This window comes from Lygodium microphyllum, chromosome 26 (genome assembly GCF_053477565.2).
Source record: "Lygodium microphyllum isolate KBCC chromosome 26, Lygodium_microphyllum_v1.1.10, whole genome shotgun sequence".
Taxonomy (NCBI): domain Eukaryota; kingdom Viridiplantae; phylum Streptophyta; class Polypodiopsida; order Schizaeales; family Lygodiaceae; genus Lygodium; species Lygodium microphyllum.
In genome coordinates, this window is record NC_141160.1 from 103,686,882 (window position 1) to 103,706,182 (window position 19,301).

A 19,301-nucleotide genomic window follows, 5' to 3' on the forward strand; every position below is an offset into this window, starting at 1 on the left:
AATTTTATTATCATATTCTTTCCTCAGTAGTTTCAAAAGATATTTTGGAGAATGAGAAATTTAAAAAGGCAAAAAAACAATGCTTGGATTGATTTATAAAGGATCATTCTTTGGATATTTGAGTTAGTGCAAAAGACACTAGATGGTATTGGTATCAGTCAATATGCTTATATGTAACTTTTCTAGCTTTTACAATCAAATATGAAGTAAGGATATGTATGCTTCGCATACTTCCAAGGCCATCTGTGTGGTTAGAACTATCAGACAAAGAGTGAATAACAAAGTAACGGAGATTCCAGGTGAGCCTTTCCATATAAAGGCTAGCTTTAAGAGCAAGAAAAATGAAGTTGTATTCAATGAATTTAACAATATTTTCCTTGACTTTCCCACCCTACAATGTTTACTGATAAGATTCTATGACCTATTACTAGAAGAGGCACAAGGAGTAGCTAGATTTATGGTAAAATTTTAATGAAAGTGAGATTCTGACATGCATAAAATTAGAGAGGGTCTCTATTACCTTGATAAATAGAGCACTTAATTCATCATGTTATTGCAATCACTCAATGTCATTAGTATTTAATCTAAACACAACATCTAGTGGCTAGGAGCATTCGAAGTAGATACAAAGGATTTTAATATATCATATTAAGTTTTTCATCAAACACCAATAGCCAATGTTATTAAGAGACAACAAGTAGGAGAAGAGGTATTTGTTGAACAAATTTAGAACTATAAGATTGAGTGGCACATAACTAGTGACTTAAAGACACTCAAATGTATGTATAATGTGTTAAAGGGAACCAACTCTAGATCTTCTTGCCTCTATTGCATATCCCTAGTCATAAGGTTAAACTCGAGCAATTGAAATAGAGCTCCCTCTAGGCACAATAAGAATCCACAGTCAATCCTAGATATTCCTTTAGTGAATGCTTGTATCTATATACTTCATGCACTTTGCAGGATAATTAAAAAACTTGTTCATCTTTATATAGGGTTTGCATGGAAGCTGAAGCCATTATCATCTAAAACAGATCCTATAACAAAGATTGAAAAAGTCTTATCTGCAATTGGTTTGCATGGTGGTAATGTTGTTGTTGAATCAAATATTCAAAAGTCTAAGGATGGCAATTGTATTCCCAAAAAGGCATCTATTGGTGGAGTAAAGGCTAGAAGGTTCCTAGTCTTTCATGGGAGACTTGGTAAGATAAACTCTAGGAATGGTGGCTCAACTATTAGATACAATTAGTGGAAGTCCCTATATAATGCAGTTAAGGATCATGCTAATATTGAACAAGCTTCTTGGAATAGAAAAGCAAATGTTTGGAAAATACTAAACAAAGTATTTTTTAATTGTGATAAAAGTAAATGGAATAATGATGATCTCAAAGACTTCAAAAACCAATTGAACCTTTTTAAAAAGGTAATAACAAAAGAATGAGGTGATCAACACTTCACTCACTATATGGTAAGAAGTTTGCATATGTATGTCTCTTCATTATCTAACTCATATAAGGTTTTTAAATTAACTTTTTTTATTTATTAACTATGTAGTATATTTTATACAACCATACTCCATATTTTATCAAGCAATATAGATCTCTATTTATTTGGTCAACCCAAGGTATGGAAAAATCATATTATCAAGCAATAACAAAATACTTTAGACACACAAGACATGGGGGTGGAAGATACAAGGCAAATAGTTTATTAAAGGTCTTCCGATGGTTCTATAGACAAATTTGACACAAATTCAAGCTCAAAGACACAACCACATCATGTAATATGTCATCTTTGGTAAGGACTATACAAACTGTCACCCAAAGAAGAAAATAGATATATTTAAACTATTCTGTAAAGCAAAGATTTTTAGAATGGTTACAAACTATACAAAGAGATTGAAAAAGATGGGTTTCAAGATACCCTTGACATCTTTTAGTCGACTCTGTTATTGCAGAAGAGTCTCTAGTTTCAGGCAACTTACTGGGGCCTTTTGAGAAATATGTTGTTTCATTCGACTCAATAAGAACTCTTGTTTCCTATAGTCTAGAAGGAGCTTCAAATTCTTGGTATCTCCTACATGATGGGAGAGTAAATAAGAGCCAAGAACTCCAAAGTATCTTGCCCTAGATCCATTATATCTAGGTACGAAGCCAAAAACTCTTACAACTTCTTCCTTCTCCACCGAAATTATCTTATATGATCCTCTATTGAAAACTTGGGATCCAAACACCTTGGAGATAGCTTTCAGAGCCATCATTGGCAAGCTTGGAGAGCTTGACAACCTACTATGATAAATTGCAATTGTTTGATTATTTAAGCTTCCAATATAATGACAGAGGCTCACTTTTGCCAAGCTTCAATGGGCTTGATCCCTTATCTATTCCAATAAAGTTGTTTGGATCTTTAATTTCTATTTGCATAATGAACCACATAGTGTAAGATATCAATAGATAAATATCCTATAATATTTATCTATAATGCATTACAAACTCTAATATAAACCTCAATGGATATCTTAAAATTATATTTCATGCCTTATGGTTTTCATATTCTTTAAAAAGACTATCATTATAAAGATTTATTGAACTTTTTGGTTTCTCCTTTGAAGGAGACTTCAATTTCTTTTCGTGCCCCATGTCATCAATACCAAGTCTTTGACGAACTTGTGAGAAGTCTTTTTCTATAGGTAGCCCCTCCTTTTCATATTCCACAATCTGATTAATACATGAAAGCAAGGCTGCAGAGCTATCTTGAAAATTCTCTCTCTCAACATCAAGACTTTTGCTAGCAATTCATGTTCATAACCTATCAAATTCTTATCAAATTGACCCCATCTTGCAAGGATTGCTAAGTAGTAATCTTCTCTGAGATCAACAAGGTGTTGAATATCATTTAGCAATATATATCTCTTTTTGTTGATGAGGTGAGTGGAAAATGTTGGGACACAATCAAGAGGACCTTCTTCAATCTCTACACTCAACTCTATCTCCTTTTCTTCCACTTTTATAATATTCTCACTTTTAAACAAAGCAATATCAAATCCTTGCACTAGTTGGTTCTCAACATCCTCTTAAAACATATTCCCCTTCTCTTCAACCTCTTTATCTTTACTTGCAATATCCTCTATCTTCTTCTCTTTTATTGTATCTAAAGATGAATTGTCCATATACTGAAAATATACAAGAAATCCAATAACCTTGTGGATAAGAAGACATTTATGTTAATCCTAATGAAAAGGGAAATCTACTTCCCACTTCTTGAATTCCTCATCAATGAGGCTAAACCTTGTTTTTCAAAATTGTTCTAGTTACATTGGTAGCTTCCATTACACACATCACTGTAATGGACAACTCCCTCAATCTCTAGGCCCTACACATGTCTATCATAACACTCCCTATAATCCTTCAGTTTGTCTTCAAGATCCTTCAAGAGCTCTTGCAAATCAAAGGGAACATTGAGCATATCTTAGATATAGTTGAATCTAGATGAATTTCTAGTTGCATGAAGGAAATAAATGAGCTTCTCATCACATGTATCCTCCAGATCCTCTTCCTCCATTCCCTCTAGAGAAATCTTTCTTTTAGTCATCCTGATTTCTCACAAAACGAAATTTTGAAACAACAAGACAAGTTTAGGAATACAAAAAACCTTGACTTATGAAATGAGAGTTTATAATCTAAGCAGCAAAGTGTGGCATCAATTTTCGACATTCGCTAAAAAAAAAACTTGGATTTTTTCAGGATTTGTGAAAGCGAGTATAGAGGTCTCAGAAGAGCTTTCTAGAGTCTTATCACATTTGATCGAACACAATATATTGTTCAACAATGAAAATAGATAACACTAAGTAAAGATTGACTCTTTAAAATAAATTAAGAATGAATAAATTATTCAATAATTTCTATTGCTTCCACAAAATTAAGAAGAGATGACAATGCCTATGCATAAGAGAAATAACCAATAGAAGTTTGTTACCTTAGAAATGCATTGTTTTGTGAGCATAAACTGGTTTCTTTAAGAGCACATGTATTCTTGGCTTACGATGCGTAAGGTGTATGGTTGTGGAAGAGAGAAAAAAATGCATAGAAGAAGAGTTTGTGTATACAACAACTTGAATTGGCTTCACAATGTTTATTTAATCACAAACGGTCGCCTAAGAACTCACTCAAAAGGTACCGTGCACTAATTAGAAAATACAATATTTAAACTAGAAAAAGACGGCTCAAAACTCTTCCCTTTCACCCAAAAAATAATGCCATAAAAGTGCCATAATGTTTGAAAAGATCAGTGACACATGGCACAAGTTCCGAGACGACAATGATATAGCCATTGCACATGTGGAGTAAATTTCTCATTATACTTTTAAAAAAAGCCATTTTAAAAAGAATTTTTGAATCACTAAGCTCCTTTCTTGCTCCAACTTCACCAACGCTAGGCAGCTTCATCACAAGGCAAAATTTTCCAATACCCAACAACAACGTAAGACTTCATCACACACACAATGCACAATTTTTGTTTATTTATTTCTTATAGCAACATGTAATCTAATACTGATTAAAACATGATATATTTCTCCCATAATTTCTGTTCTTCCATAAATTCTTGCTAGTCAAACTTGTAAAACATGAGAATGGCACTTGGAAAGTCTTTGATAGATCTTGGTTCGTGTTTCATATGACTCTTCGCTCTATAGTAATCTATTGACTATCCAAACTATTGCTAGTAGTTATTTATGACTATATCATTTTTCATTTACAAAATTTCTCATTTATTTGAGAAATAAAAAATTATTACTATTCAACGTATGAAATATGAAAATAGAGGTTCTCTGTCATGGGCATGTCTTCATTTCACATTTTATACGTTAGATTTCACAATCTTCTAATTTTGAGTTTTGTTGTTATTTTTGGAGATTTTAGATGTTTAGAACTAAGTCTACTACAAAAGAGCAAAAAGTTGATCCTAGAGGCCTTGCTTCAAAGATCCATCAATCCTCCAAGCCATCTAAACTTCCAAGGAAATCAAAGCCAATGAGAAAGTTTTCACAGCATGTTAGATAATAGAAGGAGATTAGAATTGCAATGAAGGCTCTCAATAATGCAATCCCAAAAATGCCTTTTCAATGGCTTGTTAGATAAATTTGTGACAAGCGTTGTCTCGATAGTTTAAAATGGACAAGGATAGCTCTCAATTGTATCTAGGAGGCTATAAAAGATTTTTTGATTTAGTTTTTTCAAGATTCCTATATTTGTGCTACTCATGCACATAAGCTTACATTAATGGACAATGACATGATAATTCTTAGGAGGTTGAGATACATATTTTCAAAGGTCCTTGAGCCAATCCCCCTTACTGATGAGAAGACTTTCAATATTTTAAATGTGTCTCCATATAGAAAAAGAAAGATGATCTAGATCCTAAGGTTAAAGATGTCACCTAGGAAAAAGACACAAGACAATATAAGAAAGAGGAAAAGGCCATAAAAGAGTAGTCAGATAAATGAAGGGAGTATAGAAGGAAAAAGGCAGAAGAAAAGGAAGCAAAGCAGCTACCATATTTTGAAAAAGAGCTATCTACCCTTCTTGAAAGGGTTGATCCTAAGGGGTTCAATGTCTCTTGCTTTTTACCTAGTGATATTAACAAAAGATCTAACATGATATTTTTTACTCTAATTGTGTTCAAATCCTCAAGAATAAAATGAGAAAAGTAAATGACTCTATTCTTCTTGTTGGAATGAGGTATAATATATCCAAAATTATTTTTACTTACTATATTTTTTTAGTAATAGATTTTTCATGTTTATGCTCACTATCTTTATTCCTTTGCTAGGTGTGTAATGCATGAGCTCCGCTTTGATATACAACAAAATTTGAGGTTCTTGATCCATCTATCTCATACTATATGAGGAGAGAGCTTGATCCAAGTGCATTTGATCATTGGTTCAATCCAATTGACTTTGACACTTTGGATCTCCTTCTAATTCCATACAATGAAAAGTAAGTAATTTGATATTTTGTTAAATTTTATGAGATTTTGTTTTGCTAAACTATTGAAGTATGATTATTTTCAATTCTCACTAGAGCCTAATTAGAATAAACTATGTGCACAAGCAATATTTTCTCATAAATTCTTTCAAAGAAAACCATGGAAATGTTAAGATGTAAGTTACATAATCCAAGGTCTCCTTGATATTTTGATCTTTTTTTTTTTCAAGTACTCTATATATCTTGATCTTTATTTTTATAAGTACTCTAAATTTTATTGTCTTTTTGGTATAGAGTTGTAAAAAGATTGATTGAAGTGCGAGAGAAAAAGCCTCCCATGCCTCCCGATTTACTTGTAAAAATGCAATATAGACAAGTTGTGGTAAGGTCTTTTGATTAATATGATTGGAACATAATGAGAAAATTTATTCTATAAACTACCCTAAAGAAGTTTCATACTTTTGCTTTATATTATTGGTTGCAGTGTCCTCATCAAGATGATAGTCATTCTTGTGACAAGAGAGTAATTGCAAATGTCTGAAGATTGGTTAAGTTTACTTATATTGTAAACTTGTAAAGATTATGTCCAGAGTGCTTACCGACTATTTGGGGTGATGTACCAATGCTTATGGATGATGTGATGTGCTTTGTCATGGTTCTGGAATGCATTTGGGCCATGACTTGAAGCTCATTTTGATTGACATTGTCTGTCATTTGCTACAATAGGTATCCACTTGAGATTGTTTATGCCTATTATCCTTGGATAATACTCAAGCTATCCACTTGGATATTAGATGTCTAATATGGATGTTATATGTATTGGCTATGTATGATGGACATTTGGACTTTCTCTTGACTTACATTGAGTTATTTTAGAGCTTTGGACAATGACATTGGTCTATTAGTCATTGCCCTGGATGCTACAGTGGATGTTTTGTCAACCATCTTGACTTGGATCCTCTTGGATACATGCTACTTGGATCTTGGATGTATGGATGCCTTCCACATGATGTTTTGAGCTTTGTTTGCTCGTCTAGCATTCGACTTTTATTCCATGGGAGCCACTACTTGACACTTGGATGTTACATTGAGCATTTGGTTATGAAGTTGAGCTTGAGGATCTTTTAGTGAAACCATAGGATTCGATGACATATACATGCTCTTGTCATGCTTTATATATGTAATTGATGGGGTAAGTGGGCTAATCTGACATTCCTCTTGGGCTGACACCTATCTCTGCCACAATATTGTCAGTGATGTATGCATCTTTGTTGGTTATGTATTGAGCTTCCATTACATTGCTCAGTCTATTGTGCCTTTAGTTGGTCTCTTATGTTACCCACGAGACCCAGCCTATGCATGATGGTTATGCTTATGGGATTTCAATCTAACACACTAATTCCTTGACATTTCTTAGTGCCATGCATATATTCACTCACTGCTAGTTGGAGCTATCCCCTGGCAATTGCAGTTTGTCTTATATCAGTGATTGCCCATCTTTGGCATTGATTTCTTATCATTATACTTCATTTTTAGCATGTTGTAATTGTAGTTTATTACATTGCTTATGAAAGCAATCGCCTCCATTTGATAGTTCTTTGCATTGAGTTTATGGCCAATTCATTGCTTGGTCAATATCCCTTGTTTTTCATCTTGTTTTAGCAGTGGGTTTGGGCTATTTGTAGTAATTATAGTAGCCCTATTTGAAAGTTTGTACACTTTTTTGCCTTTATTATGGCTAGTGGCTTGAGTGATAGTGCTGTCTTTAATATTGACAAGATGGATATCACCAACTACATGTCAAAAGAACGGATCTAGAGCATGGCTATGGTGGTTTGAAGAGATGGAGTGAACTCATGAAGACATAGAGTTAAAAATAGAATGTCACACAAGTGAATTAGGTTTCAAGATTGAGACTTGGATTCATAAACACTGTTTTGTGTGGTTGGACAATGACTCATCAAACTTTCAGCTGAAAGGACAAAAGTACCATCGTATTGCATTACTCCTCTTGCAAGTATAATGCTTTATAGTAGTTGGGTTGTTCCACTCTCCTCACTGTGCATATGGGATTCAAGACATCTCTTCCTAGAGCATCCATCATTTGTCATTTCTTAACACTACAGCTATTGGAAGGCTCAAATCTGGCAAGTTTTAGTGCAAAAAATGCAAGTTAGACCTTTGAAACATAAGGGTGTTAAGCGTGAACTTATTGATGCTTTTTGGGCTAAATTAGATGAGCTATGTAAGTCCACCATCATATTGTCCCTCTCTAAGTGGGTGTTCTATAATGTTGTCTCTGATGGGCAGTCCGCATGGGACTTATGGAAAAATATTCGCAATGTCTATGACTATGCTTTCACTGATAAAATAAGCTTTAGCCGTGTTATAAACAATAGCAAATCTCTGTCTAGACTAAGCAAATGAAGTGCTCTAATTAGCCCAAAATGATCTCAAAGCATAGGTATATCATCCTCGAACGTAGTAGCATCATATATAGCAAATTGGGCATCAAAAGAGCATGCCACTGATCAAATGAGCTTGAGCCCTGGTTATTACAACAACCAGATCACTATGAAAATGAGCAAGAACAATGCTCAAATCAGCTCCAAAATGATCTCCAATCAATGGGTAAGCTTCCCAAAATGTATGGGCATTAACCAAGCATGAATGGGCATTGTTTATGCATCACCACTAACCAAGAGGCATCAATGACAGGGGGCTGCCCTGTTTTAACAGACTGTATGCTAAATACACAGTCAATGAGCTAAATATCAATTGTCCAATCTCAATGTGAAGGGTTAAAGCCAATGCCAGGGCCAATGCTAAGCATCCGAGAGGAGTGTTGTTGTCCCAAGCAGCCTGTGAACGGACGCAAACTGGCATGGAGTTGCTGTTGCCTTTGCTGCCCACAATAGGGCTTAAAATAGTGATGAATGACCTCTACCAAGGTCCTAAATTAGGCCTGAAGAGGTTCTAATTGAGTGTTGGATCAATAAATGATTGATACAAACCTCAAGAGATGAATCAATGGTTGTCGATGGCGAATCCCTAATGTAGATAGCTCGAATGGATGTGGAAGCAATGCCAAGCTCGCGAGAAGATGGCTCTGATACCAGTTGAAGGGAGTGAGCCCTGAAGTGTAAGCACAGAGCAAAAGCAAGAGCTATGGTGGAAGGAATAGGAGCAAGAGAGAGAGAGACATACAATATGTGGGAACTCCAATAGTCACAATGTGTGATCTGCCTTCCATTTATTCAAATGACACTAAAAGAATAAAGAATAAAATAACAGTGATGGGTGCCTGCCACTTGTAGTGTACATGTATGTAGGTAATTAATACATGGTGTGGGTACTAGTAGTGTAACTAATACACAGGCGTCTAGGCACATGTGCCTTTACCCCCAACAGGAAGGTATAGCATGCTACCTATGATGTGAGTGCCATGGGACTCATACTTGTCTCGGAGGGAACTAATGTTAATAGTATTTTGTGAAGGCTAAAGTCAAACAAGGTCACTACAAAAGTGTCAAATTTATTTGATGGTGGATTATTATTTTGTCAAGCTTCGTTATATTATTTTGGGTACTTGTGTATTATTATCGTACTTCATGGATATCATATTATTATGGTTATATTATTTTTGTGAGAGCTAACTGTGCACATTGTATTTATCTCCCAAATTGTAATTGTTGCACCTACAAGTGTTGCACGGGTTGCACTAGGCTTGGTTTATTTAGACTAAGGTATGAGCATGCTATGAGGATTGATTAGCCTAGATCCCACAAAGTGGGTAGGACACCCAAAAGAGGGTGCAAATCCTAATTCACAATGGTGGAAACCCTAAAATGTAAAGTGGGTCACAAACCCTAACCCTAAAACAATGCACCATCCTAGAGAGGTGACCTAACCCTAACCCTAATTTGTGTCTATAGAAGGGTGGGAGGTCTTAGTTGTATTCACCCTTTTGGTGCATCCATGCTTCAGAACCTCTATTAGTGTAACTATTGAAGCTTTCTATTATCTTCTTCTATTCTATTATCTTGCTTCCATTATTGAGAGTGAATGAGAGAGAGTAAGTGAGAGGTGTGTTGAGTGAGGGACTAAGAGAAGGTGAAGTTCTTCGTCATCTTCTTTCTCTTCTTCTTCTTCTTCTCTACTAGTTTCTTAACTCATTGCTATGCTTGGTGGTGGATGTGAAGGAGCGATGGCATTGGATTGTGTTAATCGTGGTCATGGAACCATCTTTGAGCCTTCAAGCTTTTGGACTACAATGTGGGAAGATAAGCTGGTGTGTTCACTACACCTTGAAGCTAGTCTTGTGTTATTGCTTTCTTCGTTTGGAGAGAAGGATACTTGATTAGTTACAGTGGAGTGTTAAGAGACAAGGCAAGAGATTGTCAACAAAGTGAGTTGTAGATTCTGAAACAATAGAAGTCCATCCAAAGTCATGACTGTTGGTGCATTTGGCTCAACACAAATTTTGATGGCAATGAGAATATCTATCATGGTGAATCATTAATGGTAGACATGTTGAGAAGGAGTCTAGGGGCAACTCCAATAGACTTCTATCTAATGCCTTTGGTAACTATATCGCATTGAAACCTTGGGTCATAAAATGTGCCCCTTACAAGAGCACACCACAATCTCCATCCTTGAGAACCTATCTCAATGTTATGTGGCACTAACATCACATAGCTCCCTACTACTACTAGTGATTGTTTTTGTGGCATATGGTCCATTTGATGAATACATCCAAGCACACATATTTAAGCATGTTGTCCAATTGCTTATCCTCATTCTTGTGGATAGTATGTGAATTCACCATTGCCTCCAATTGCATTAAATGGCATGTATATCCTCATCACCTCATCATGATACACACATTCCATAGAAACTATATACATAACTTAGGCTAGACTCTTGGTAGGGAGTGAATTTGCCTTTACTTGCAAGGTAGCCTTTCTCCACAATTGTAACACAATGGAGTGTTGTCATGACCTACTTCTCTAATGCTTCATCTATTTATTGTAAACACTATAGCAAAACCACTTATCATATGCATCACATATAAGCACACGATGGTTATCGATTGTAGATACAATATCTAATTAGCTTATCCAATATGTCATAGTCATCAATGGCTACATGCTGTCGTGCCATGTGTGACCTTAACATAACAACTATGCTAAGACGATTCATCATGGTCATTATAATCACCAACACTATTAGGCTTTATCATCGGCCATATTAACATCTAATAAATATTTTCTAAATTCCCTTTATTCATTACATGTCAATTCATATGCCAAGTTTCAAGTTGCAACTATGCATAACAATCCATACGCCTCCAATTTGTGTGGATTCTAGCGGATCATGTACATTGTCTCATCTCAAGCATATCATAACATAAAGTTACAAACTTAATATTGATATGGGAACTTATATTGAGCTTGATGCATTGATGACCATGCACTTGAGCTCCTTCTTCACATTGCAAGCATAAGCTTATAAGGGGATTTATCTTAAGTTGATCACATTGATGAATGCACAATGGCCTCCTACTTTGCACAATAGTGGTACTCCTATGGATTTCGACTAAACTATTCCTTACATTTTTAGATTATATGTAAACTATCTCAAAGAAAGCTTACAAAGATTAGTGATACAACAAACATGGTGCCTTCAACTCATATGAAAAATTTAGAAGGAAATTTGCAAAGTATACAGATGTTGATCTACATATCCTTAGCAAGCGATTGGACTCATATTTGAGAGAGAAAGCTATTCATCTAGGGTGAAAGGGTTAGTACTATGCCACACAACTCAGGCCACTCCTTTGATTTCCTTCTTTTTGGGTGTCAAAAGTCAAGTTAAGCTACAACGGGCTTTAGATAATTAAATTGCATCTCTTAAAAAAATTGGGATGATGGATTCATCTATGCAAAAAATAATAATGCTGATGAATGGATTTGCATTTTGTTTGAAACCTTGCCTTTTGGAATTTAAGTAGTGCTCTTCTTGGAAACAAAAGGGAAATGCTCCAATGCAAGCTAGTGCACACTCCTTTCACATACAATGACATTGAGCACTCATTGTATTAGCTTTGAAACAAAGCTTGAAGAAGAGATTCTTTGCGAGTGCAATGCCGCATGCACTTTGATGTCATGGAACGATCGACTACATGGGTGCATAGCAGCCCTTTGGAGGACAAATAGTGCTGATAGAGGAACCTCACGAGTGACGTCATCTATCAAAGATTGCTTGGGGATAAAGGACTCAATAACGCTTAAAGAAAAAATTGAAAGGATGCTAAGGTGAAGCTTACAACAAAAGCACACCTCCTGTTTTCGCCTCTCAAAGTTCCTGTTTTCGGGTCTTCCCACAACCTTTTACTCTTCCATTTACTCTCCATATACAACCCCCCCGCCCCCCCCCCCAATCATCTCTCTCTCTCTCTCTCTCTCTCTCTCTCTCTCTCTCTCGCCCCCCGCCTCCGTCTCCGTCTGTGTGCGTCTCTGTCTGCCTGTGTTCCAACCCTTCGTGTCAAGTAGATAACACAGAGATCGAGTACAGGCCTCGCTTCAACAGGACTGCCGACACCGGAGGTCATGTCAAGACGTGGATTAGTGCTGTTCCGGCGCCCTCTCACGCGCTCGTTTGTAAGTGCTTCATTCCAGCCAAACGCAAGGTCTACTGTCGTTCTGTTGTTCGAGTCGGTCATGACAACGCATTCCCTTAACCAAGTTTGCTTGCTCATATTGAACAAGCTTAGTTTCTCTGTTAATGCTGATGGTATGTGAGAATGCATGATCTCATCTAACATCGAACAGTCCGCTCGTAAACTTTTCACGGACATATTCAAGCTTTAATGTTCCTCGAGTAGCACAATTGCAGAGGATTTGGCACAGTTCTGTTGATGTGCCACACCTATTTGCTCTTAGCCACGAGGTTATATTATTGGCAAAGACTGGAAATGTCAATTATGTACAGGCTTGGCTGGTGTAGCAACTTAGCTGCTTGAAGTCTCCATATCTTGTGAATGTTTCACCGAGGCTTGTGCTTCCATTCAGCTCTAGGTATTTGTTTAATATCTCGAAGGACAAATGTTTTTACTTGCATGTCCAAATTTTTAAGCTTTATCGGCACAAACTCTTCCAATCCAATGTGGATCACTAACCAGCGTGGTAAAACAGGTAGAAAGCAGAATTTTAGTTGTAAATGTGGAACTGTTTATCTCCCATACTTCACCAGCCATGTTACTTATGGTCATCATACTGTTGGCGGCATTCCTGTTCCCAGTCAAACTTTCAGTTTTAACATCAAATAGGTGCTCATTGTACTTGTGAAAATATGTAGAACTATGTCAACAACTGAGATTGATCATGATTGAAACTCTGCCTGGCTTTTAAAAAAAGGATGTGTAAATAGATGTAGAAGATCCTAAAGGAGTCCCTCCTTAGAGGAAACACTTTTTGCATAGCCTATAGGGAAATGAGCTGCTAGAATGAAGATAGCCTAACATGATGTGTATGATGCCAATAATGAGTATTTGTGTTTCAGAAAAAGTGCTGTTCACTTGTAGAATCATGTTGAAGTGCATCACTCTTTTTGTAACAAACCATGAGTTTGATTTTAAAAGGCTAGTGGAAGAATGGAAAAGTGCTCAACAACTTAACTCGAGGACTGTTGTACATACAGCGCCCCCTTTATTGTATGAATTTGAAGAAGTTAACGTGTATGGGTACATGGAAAGTTCTTTGCAGCATTTTAAGAAGTGCTCACATAAGGCATAGGAATGTCCTTTCTATATTGAGTTCCGTAGGTCTTATCATAAGGAACTTCCACTTTTAGTGGTTTATATGTAGTGCATCTATGTGAATTGATTTTGAGCATATGCTGCACATGTATAACGACTTGTATATTGGTTAGGATTGGCTTTGCGCTAGAGCAGGGTCTAAATCAATTGCCTAGTAGGTTTGCTCAATCATCATATTGGTTAAGACTGTCTTTGTGCTACAGTAGGGTCTTACCTTTCAGACTTCAAGAAAGATGCTAGAAGAAATTGTGCTCTTCTAGCAAAACTATCAACATAGCGGATAGCAAGACTAACCAGCTACTTTTTCTCGTTTTTCTTTGTTGTCTTGTATTTCCATAGGACAAGCTTGTATAGAGCCTCAAGTTGAGGTTCCTCTCAACAATCTTGATCCTACAAGGTAGCAATAGGTGTAGAAGAGTACATGCTTACTTTCTTCCAAGTTGGGTGTTTGGAACAAACTTGTTGTTATGTTTGTTGAAGTGCATCTCTTCACCATGAAGTATTGTATGAATGTCAAGATTGATTTCATGTCCAAGTTGTTGATTTGACATAGTGTATAACATTATCAAATCGTTTGAAGTATTTGGGCTATGGTATATTCTTGCAATGTGGATCTTTCTCTTCAAATTGAGTTGATTATTGGAAGAAAAGGCATGTTAGATCCGCCACTCTCTTGGGCTGAGTGGGAGTTTGTCTAGAGGTCGCAAGTATGTTAAGTCTTGCCATGTAATTCCAATTGATCTAGAAACCCACTTGTTTTGTGTAAAGCTTCCTTTTATTATGTTTATATTCAACATATACCTTAAAGGTGCTAGTTGTTTGTAACATGTCATTACATAGTCTCCCCTTGTTTAGAGCAAGACTACATGTGAGTTCTTGTGACTATCGAAGGGTCATCTTTAGGGATCCACAATAGGTTGGCTCCACTTTGGGAAAATGACAAGACTCTATTCTTGCTTGTGGCTTGTCCCTCTATCCTTGATGGGACAATGAATCTAGTTTAAGGATTTAAAGTGAAGAGTGTTGGATTGTGCTTGGATTGGTTGTTTGATTGCTTTGTACAAGTCCATATAACTATTGAAGTATAGGTGACTATATATTTGTTGTAACATAAGATGAAGATCTCTTCATCTTTCTTAAGTTCCACATTCAAGTCCTAGTGTTTCATACAAATTGATCACTATACAACAATGGATGGATAACATCAAAATGTAGCAATTCTGACTAGAATATTGATGTGGTAGCTATCTTTGAAAGCAACAAGAATGTGATCTTCTAGATAGCCTAGTGTTATCAATCATGCTAGCAATAGTGGTGATAGGTTTGAACAACAATGGTCATGACATGGGAGTAGCATGATTATTGCTAGGGTAGCAAATGCTATTGTCTTTCTTGTGTAGGTCATACAATAACTACTCGTCAATTGGCCACCCTTGCTCGTTGCAAAGTAGTATCAAAATTCTGTGCATACGAATGGATATCCATCAAAGAAGAGGATCGCGTTTTGTTTTTTGGGTAGCAATCTACAAAAATAACACATGTAGAGGAGTGCATGGAGATTGTCTAAGCCTTTTGTGTTGTGCAAAATATTCTTTTTGTGAGTATGCATCCAATTACTTTTTTCTTATGCCAAGCTCAAATAATTTAAAGTTCTCAATTTGGTTATTGGTTACAAAAAATGGGTTTCGACTCTATTGAAATCTTAGGCTTGGAGCGTAGCCTTACCCGTTAAGCGTATGTCTCTCTTGAAGCATGATTTATATTTGTTTAACACATTGTGTACCATGAAATTGATTCAAATGAAAGTAGGTTGTCCATGTAGTGAGCCATGAGTCAATGTTTGTCTCAACACATTTCTTCTTCTCACCTTTAAAGGAATTACGCTGAAATTGAAGAAGAGGAATGAACACTAGGTTATGGATGTAAATGAAAAGTGTGGAGAGTGAAGCTCATTGAGTTGTTGGTGTTTTTCCTTGAGTTGAGCTTATTGAGCTGTCATAATATCAAGTTCGCATTGGATATGAAGTAAGAAGATGCTTTGGACGATGTCCATGCATGTGCTTAAGATCACGAGAAGTCAAAGGGACACCCTTTGTGCATTGGGATTGGCTCATGATGGGGGCCTCAAAAGATGTGTTGTGAGAAAACCATGGTGATGAGAAGAGGTGTTATGGTGGTTCCATGGTGAGAGTAGCAAGAATGTGAGAAAATAGGTAAAACTTACAAGTGTGGAAAGAATGTGAGAATGACAATGCTTTGAACTTAACCAACTTGATTTATTATCACTATGAAAATCAAAAGACAAGAGGAGAGAGAGAGAGAGAGAGAGAGAGAGAGAGAGAGAGAGAGAGAGAGAAGGAAGAGTTGACACCACGTTGAGAGGGGAAACAGTTTCTTTTCCTTTCAAGAATTTATTGAAACAAACTATGGACACCACGTGCTTGAACCATAAAGAAAGGGCTGATTTGACACACTTTTGAAAATTAGGGTTTTGAAACCCTAATTTCTATATACTCCGGACAGCAAGCTGATTTTCTTCTTCAGTGCTTGGACTAGATCAATAGTAGTTAGTGTTTCTTGGATGATTGATAGATCGAAGAGCACAAGCATGTGGCTGAAATTTCAGCATGAGAGCTTATTTAAAATGAAGAGATACCTCCAATACATAGATGTGGGGCTAGGGTGCTAAAAAATGGAAGGTGGTTATCATGAGGACATGTATTTTTGAAACCTTACTTAGCATGTGAACTAATATTTAATCACATGGTTAAGTAAATGTTTCACATGTGAGGTGTAATTGGGGTTAGAGTAAATTTACGAGCCTAGGATCCAAAGAAATCACGGGATGTCAAAGGCAAAAGTTGCCTTAAGTTATGCCACATAGGTACTTGGTGGTATCTGGTGCTAGTTGTTGATCTAGGTCATTCATTTGGCCATCAGTGTCGGTTGTGGTGATACTAGAAAAGTGGCGTTTAATGGTACCTAATATCAATTTGATAGTCAAAGATGGTGCAGAGACACTCGAGAATGGAAGTTGCTTAGCCAATTTAATTATTGGTCAGTTAGATTATTTTTTTTGGCACCAAAATAATTATTAGATTAAATTTCAATGTTTAAAGATTGAAAATTAATATTTAATTATGGACAATGTTGAAAAAACCATTTGGGAAGGTTGCCTCTTGTCAAAAATGCCTATGCAAGACTGAAAAAGGTCTTCAAGGGTTGGAGAGGCATTTTTAGTACATTTCAGCTTGCAAGAGAGAGGGAGGAGATGTACTGGTTTGATTTGCAGCCATTGGACGACCTTTTGAGGCAGCCAGGGGTAGGAGAAGACTGATCAACAGCAGGTGATAGCATCTACAGGGTGTTGAGATAGGGCAACAACAACAAATGACTGATTTTCTTTAATTCTTTGCAAAGAAAGTCTGAATTTTCTCTCTCCTCAGCGTTCTTTCTCTTCTCCTAGCCTTTCTACAGCCTTGTTCCAAAGATTACAGCGTTGAGATCACCAGAGTCTGAGAAATTTCAGATTCCTTTGCTGTAAATCCTAATCTGTAGCAGATATTAGGATTTTGCACCAGCTTCGAGAAGCATGCCAGAAATTGGAAACTCTAGGACTTGGATTCAACAAGGTTGAAGTTGTTTTTAGTCAAATTTAAGTGGAGGGACCAACAAATCAATGAATTTGGGGCATTTTCCATCTCCCTCAAAGCAAGTTAAGGCCCCTTGATTGTCCGAATCAAGGGGCAAATCAGATTGGATACTTGTTGGTCATTTTGGATAGCAAGGGGAGTTGGAATATCGAAAGGGATTGGGAAAATCCCATTGTATATCAACTTTTTCATTTAAGTTAAAGAAATACCGAAAGGGGCACTAGTTTTGGGACCAATAGGATGCCCATTGTCTAATATTGTAAGTTAATTTGCATTTCTTAGTTCTATAATAAATGTTGTTGCTATAACTAGGTTGTAATCAAAGAATTACCACCTTTCCATGAAGGAAGATTGGTTTTGATTGAGGCTATAAATGACAAGTGTTTATCGAAAATGAGTCGAAAATGACAAGTGTATGGAGACTTCTCTTCAAAATGATATATATCCTATTCTAGATATGATATATTACTTTTCTAAAGAAAAAAGATTCAAAGCCTTCTACTCTAAACGTCTCTCAAACAAGTGGTTAAGAATTTAAGATAACCGTTGAAGACAAAATTATTTCATGCGAAATTTTGGAGTCTTTGATATAAATAGAATTTCCATTTGAGCAACCGTCCAAAAATAATTATCTCCTGAATTTTAGGAGTTAAAAATTTAGATTTGGGAGAGCTTAATTGTATAGGTTCACTCGTTCATTGTTTGTTTCTTTGATCATGAGCATATGGTTTTACTTTTTGAAACTATTCATTATATGGGCTTTTAGTCACAATGTGACTATTCAAGTGAAAAAGTCTTTGTCATGTGGGCTTTTTGGTCAATCTGATTGCTCGACTAAACTTGCGATTTCTCTTGGGTATCTTGTCAGTAAGGACCCAAGTATAATTTTAGGGTGTTTTGGTCATTGGCCACCCCTAAATATAGAAAAATGAATATTTAACCATATGTTGAAACACATAAATAATATAAATCGCCTTTCAAATTAAATGAGCATTAAATTAATTTAAATCATTGAGCCAATATTGTCAGAGTGGAGCAATGCGGAAACGTATGACAAAGACTATGAGAGAGAGAGAGAGAGAGAGAGAGAGAGAGAGAGAGAGAGAGAGAGAATGCAGAAAATCTGCAGTGTAGTATGTTGTATAAGAGTGTAGAAATATACACGAGGGCAGAGAAAATTTCTGCGTGTGTCTCCGTCTTGAAGACCTCGATCTTCGTCAGCTCGAGCACAGTTTGTCTCAACCAACAGATCTTAAGATCAGAACTTGAATGAATGAGTGAGTATGCCACCAACTGGCTATTTATAGTCAGAAAATAAAGAATGCTTGCACTAGGTTGGTTGTAGTAAATGCAGTCGATTGAATAAAATAATGATAAAACAGTCTGACTGCAGCCTGCATTGTTGGACTGCAGCCGTTGACGTGGCGCCTGCTGACGTGGCGCCCTGCTGATGTGACATTGTACTGCCTGTTGCTGACGTGTCCTCTGCCTGGTTGGGAAAACATGTTGTACCAAACCCTAATGGTGTAGAAACCCTCACACATCCTATCCAAGGGATGACTCTACCTCTGACACCCCCTCTCAAATCCTGGACGAGGCATCGGACTGAGGGATTTGAAATGCGGCCGAAGAAGAGCTTGAGGAAGGGCCTTCGTGAACAAATCTGCAAGATTATCCTCCGTCTTGTAGTACTTCACATGAATGGTCCCATCCAGAAGCTTCTCTCAAATGAAGTGATATTGGATCTCAATGTGCTTCGTCCGAGCATGGAATACAGGATTTCGTACCAAGGCAATGCAAGTTTCATTGTCGCATCGCAAAAGAGTAGGACGAGTCTGGGGGCAG

At 36.6% G+C, this 19,301-nt stretch overlaps 1 protein-coding gene across 2 annotated transcripts in view; it reads left to right on the forward strand.

Moving 5' to 3' along the window:
• The first annotated feature begins 12,416 nt into the window (after nt 1–12,416).
• Nucleotides 12,417–19,301, forward strand: part of LOC148013621 (ATP-dependent zinc metalloprotease FTSH 8, mitochondrial-like) — a 54,683-nt gene continuing 47,798 nt past the window's right edge. Inside the window, exon 1 of one of the 2 annotated variants that reach the window (XM_087668369.1) lies at nt 12,417–12,646. In XM_087668369.1, coding sequence (XP_087524495.1) covers nt 12,596–12,646 — 51 coding nt within the window. In that variant the 5' untranslated portion in view covers nt 12,417–12,595. The remainder of the gene's footprint in view (nt 12,647–19,301) is intronic. The other variant, XM_087668368.1, reaches the window with a different exon arrangement.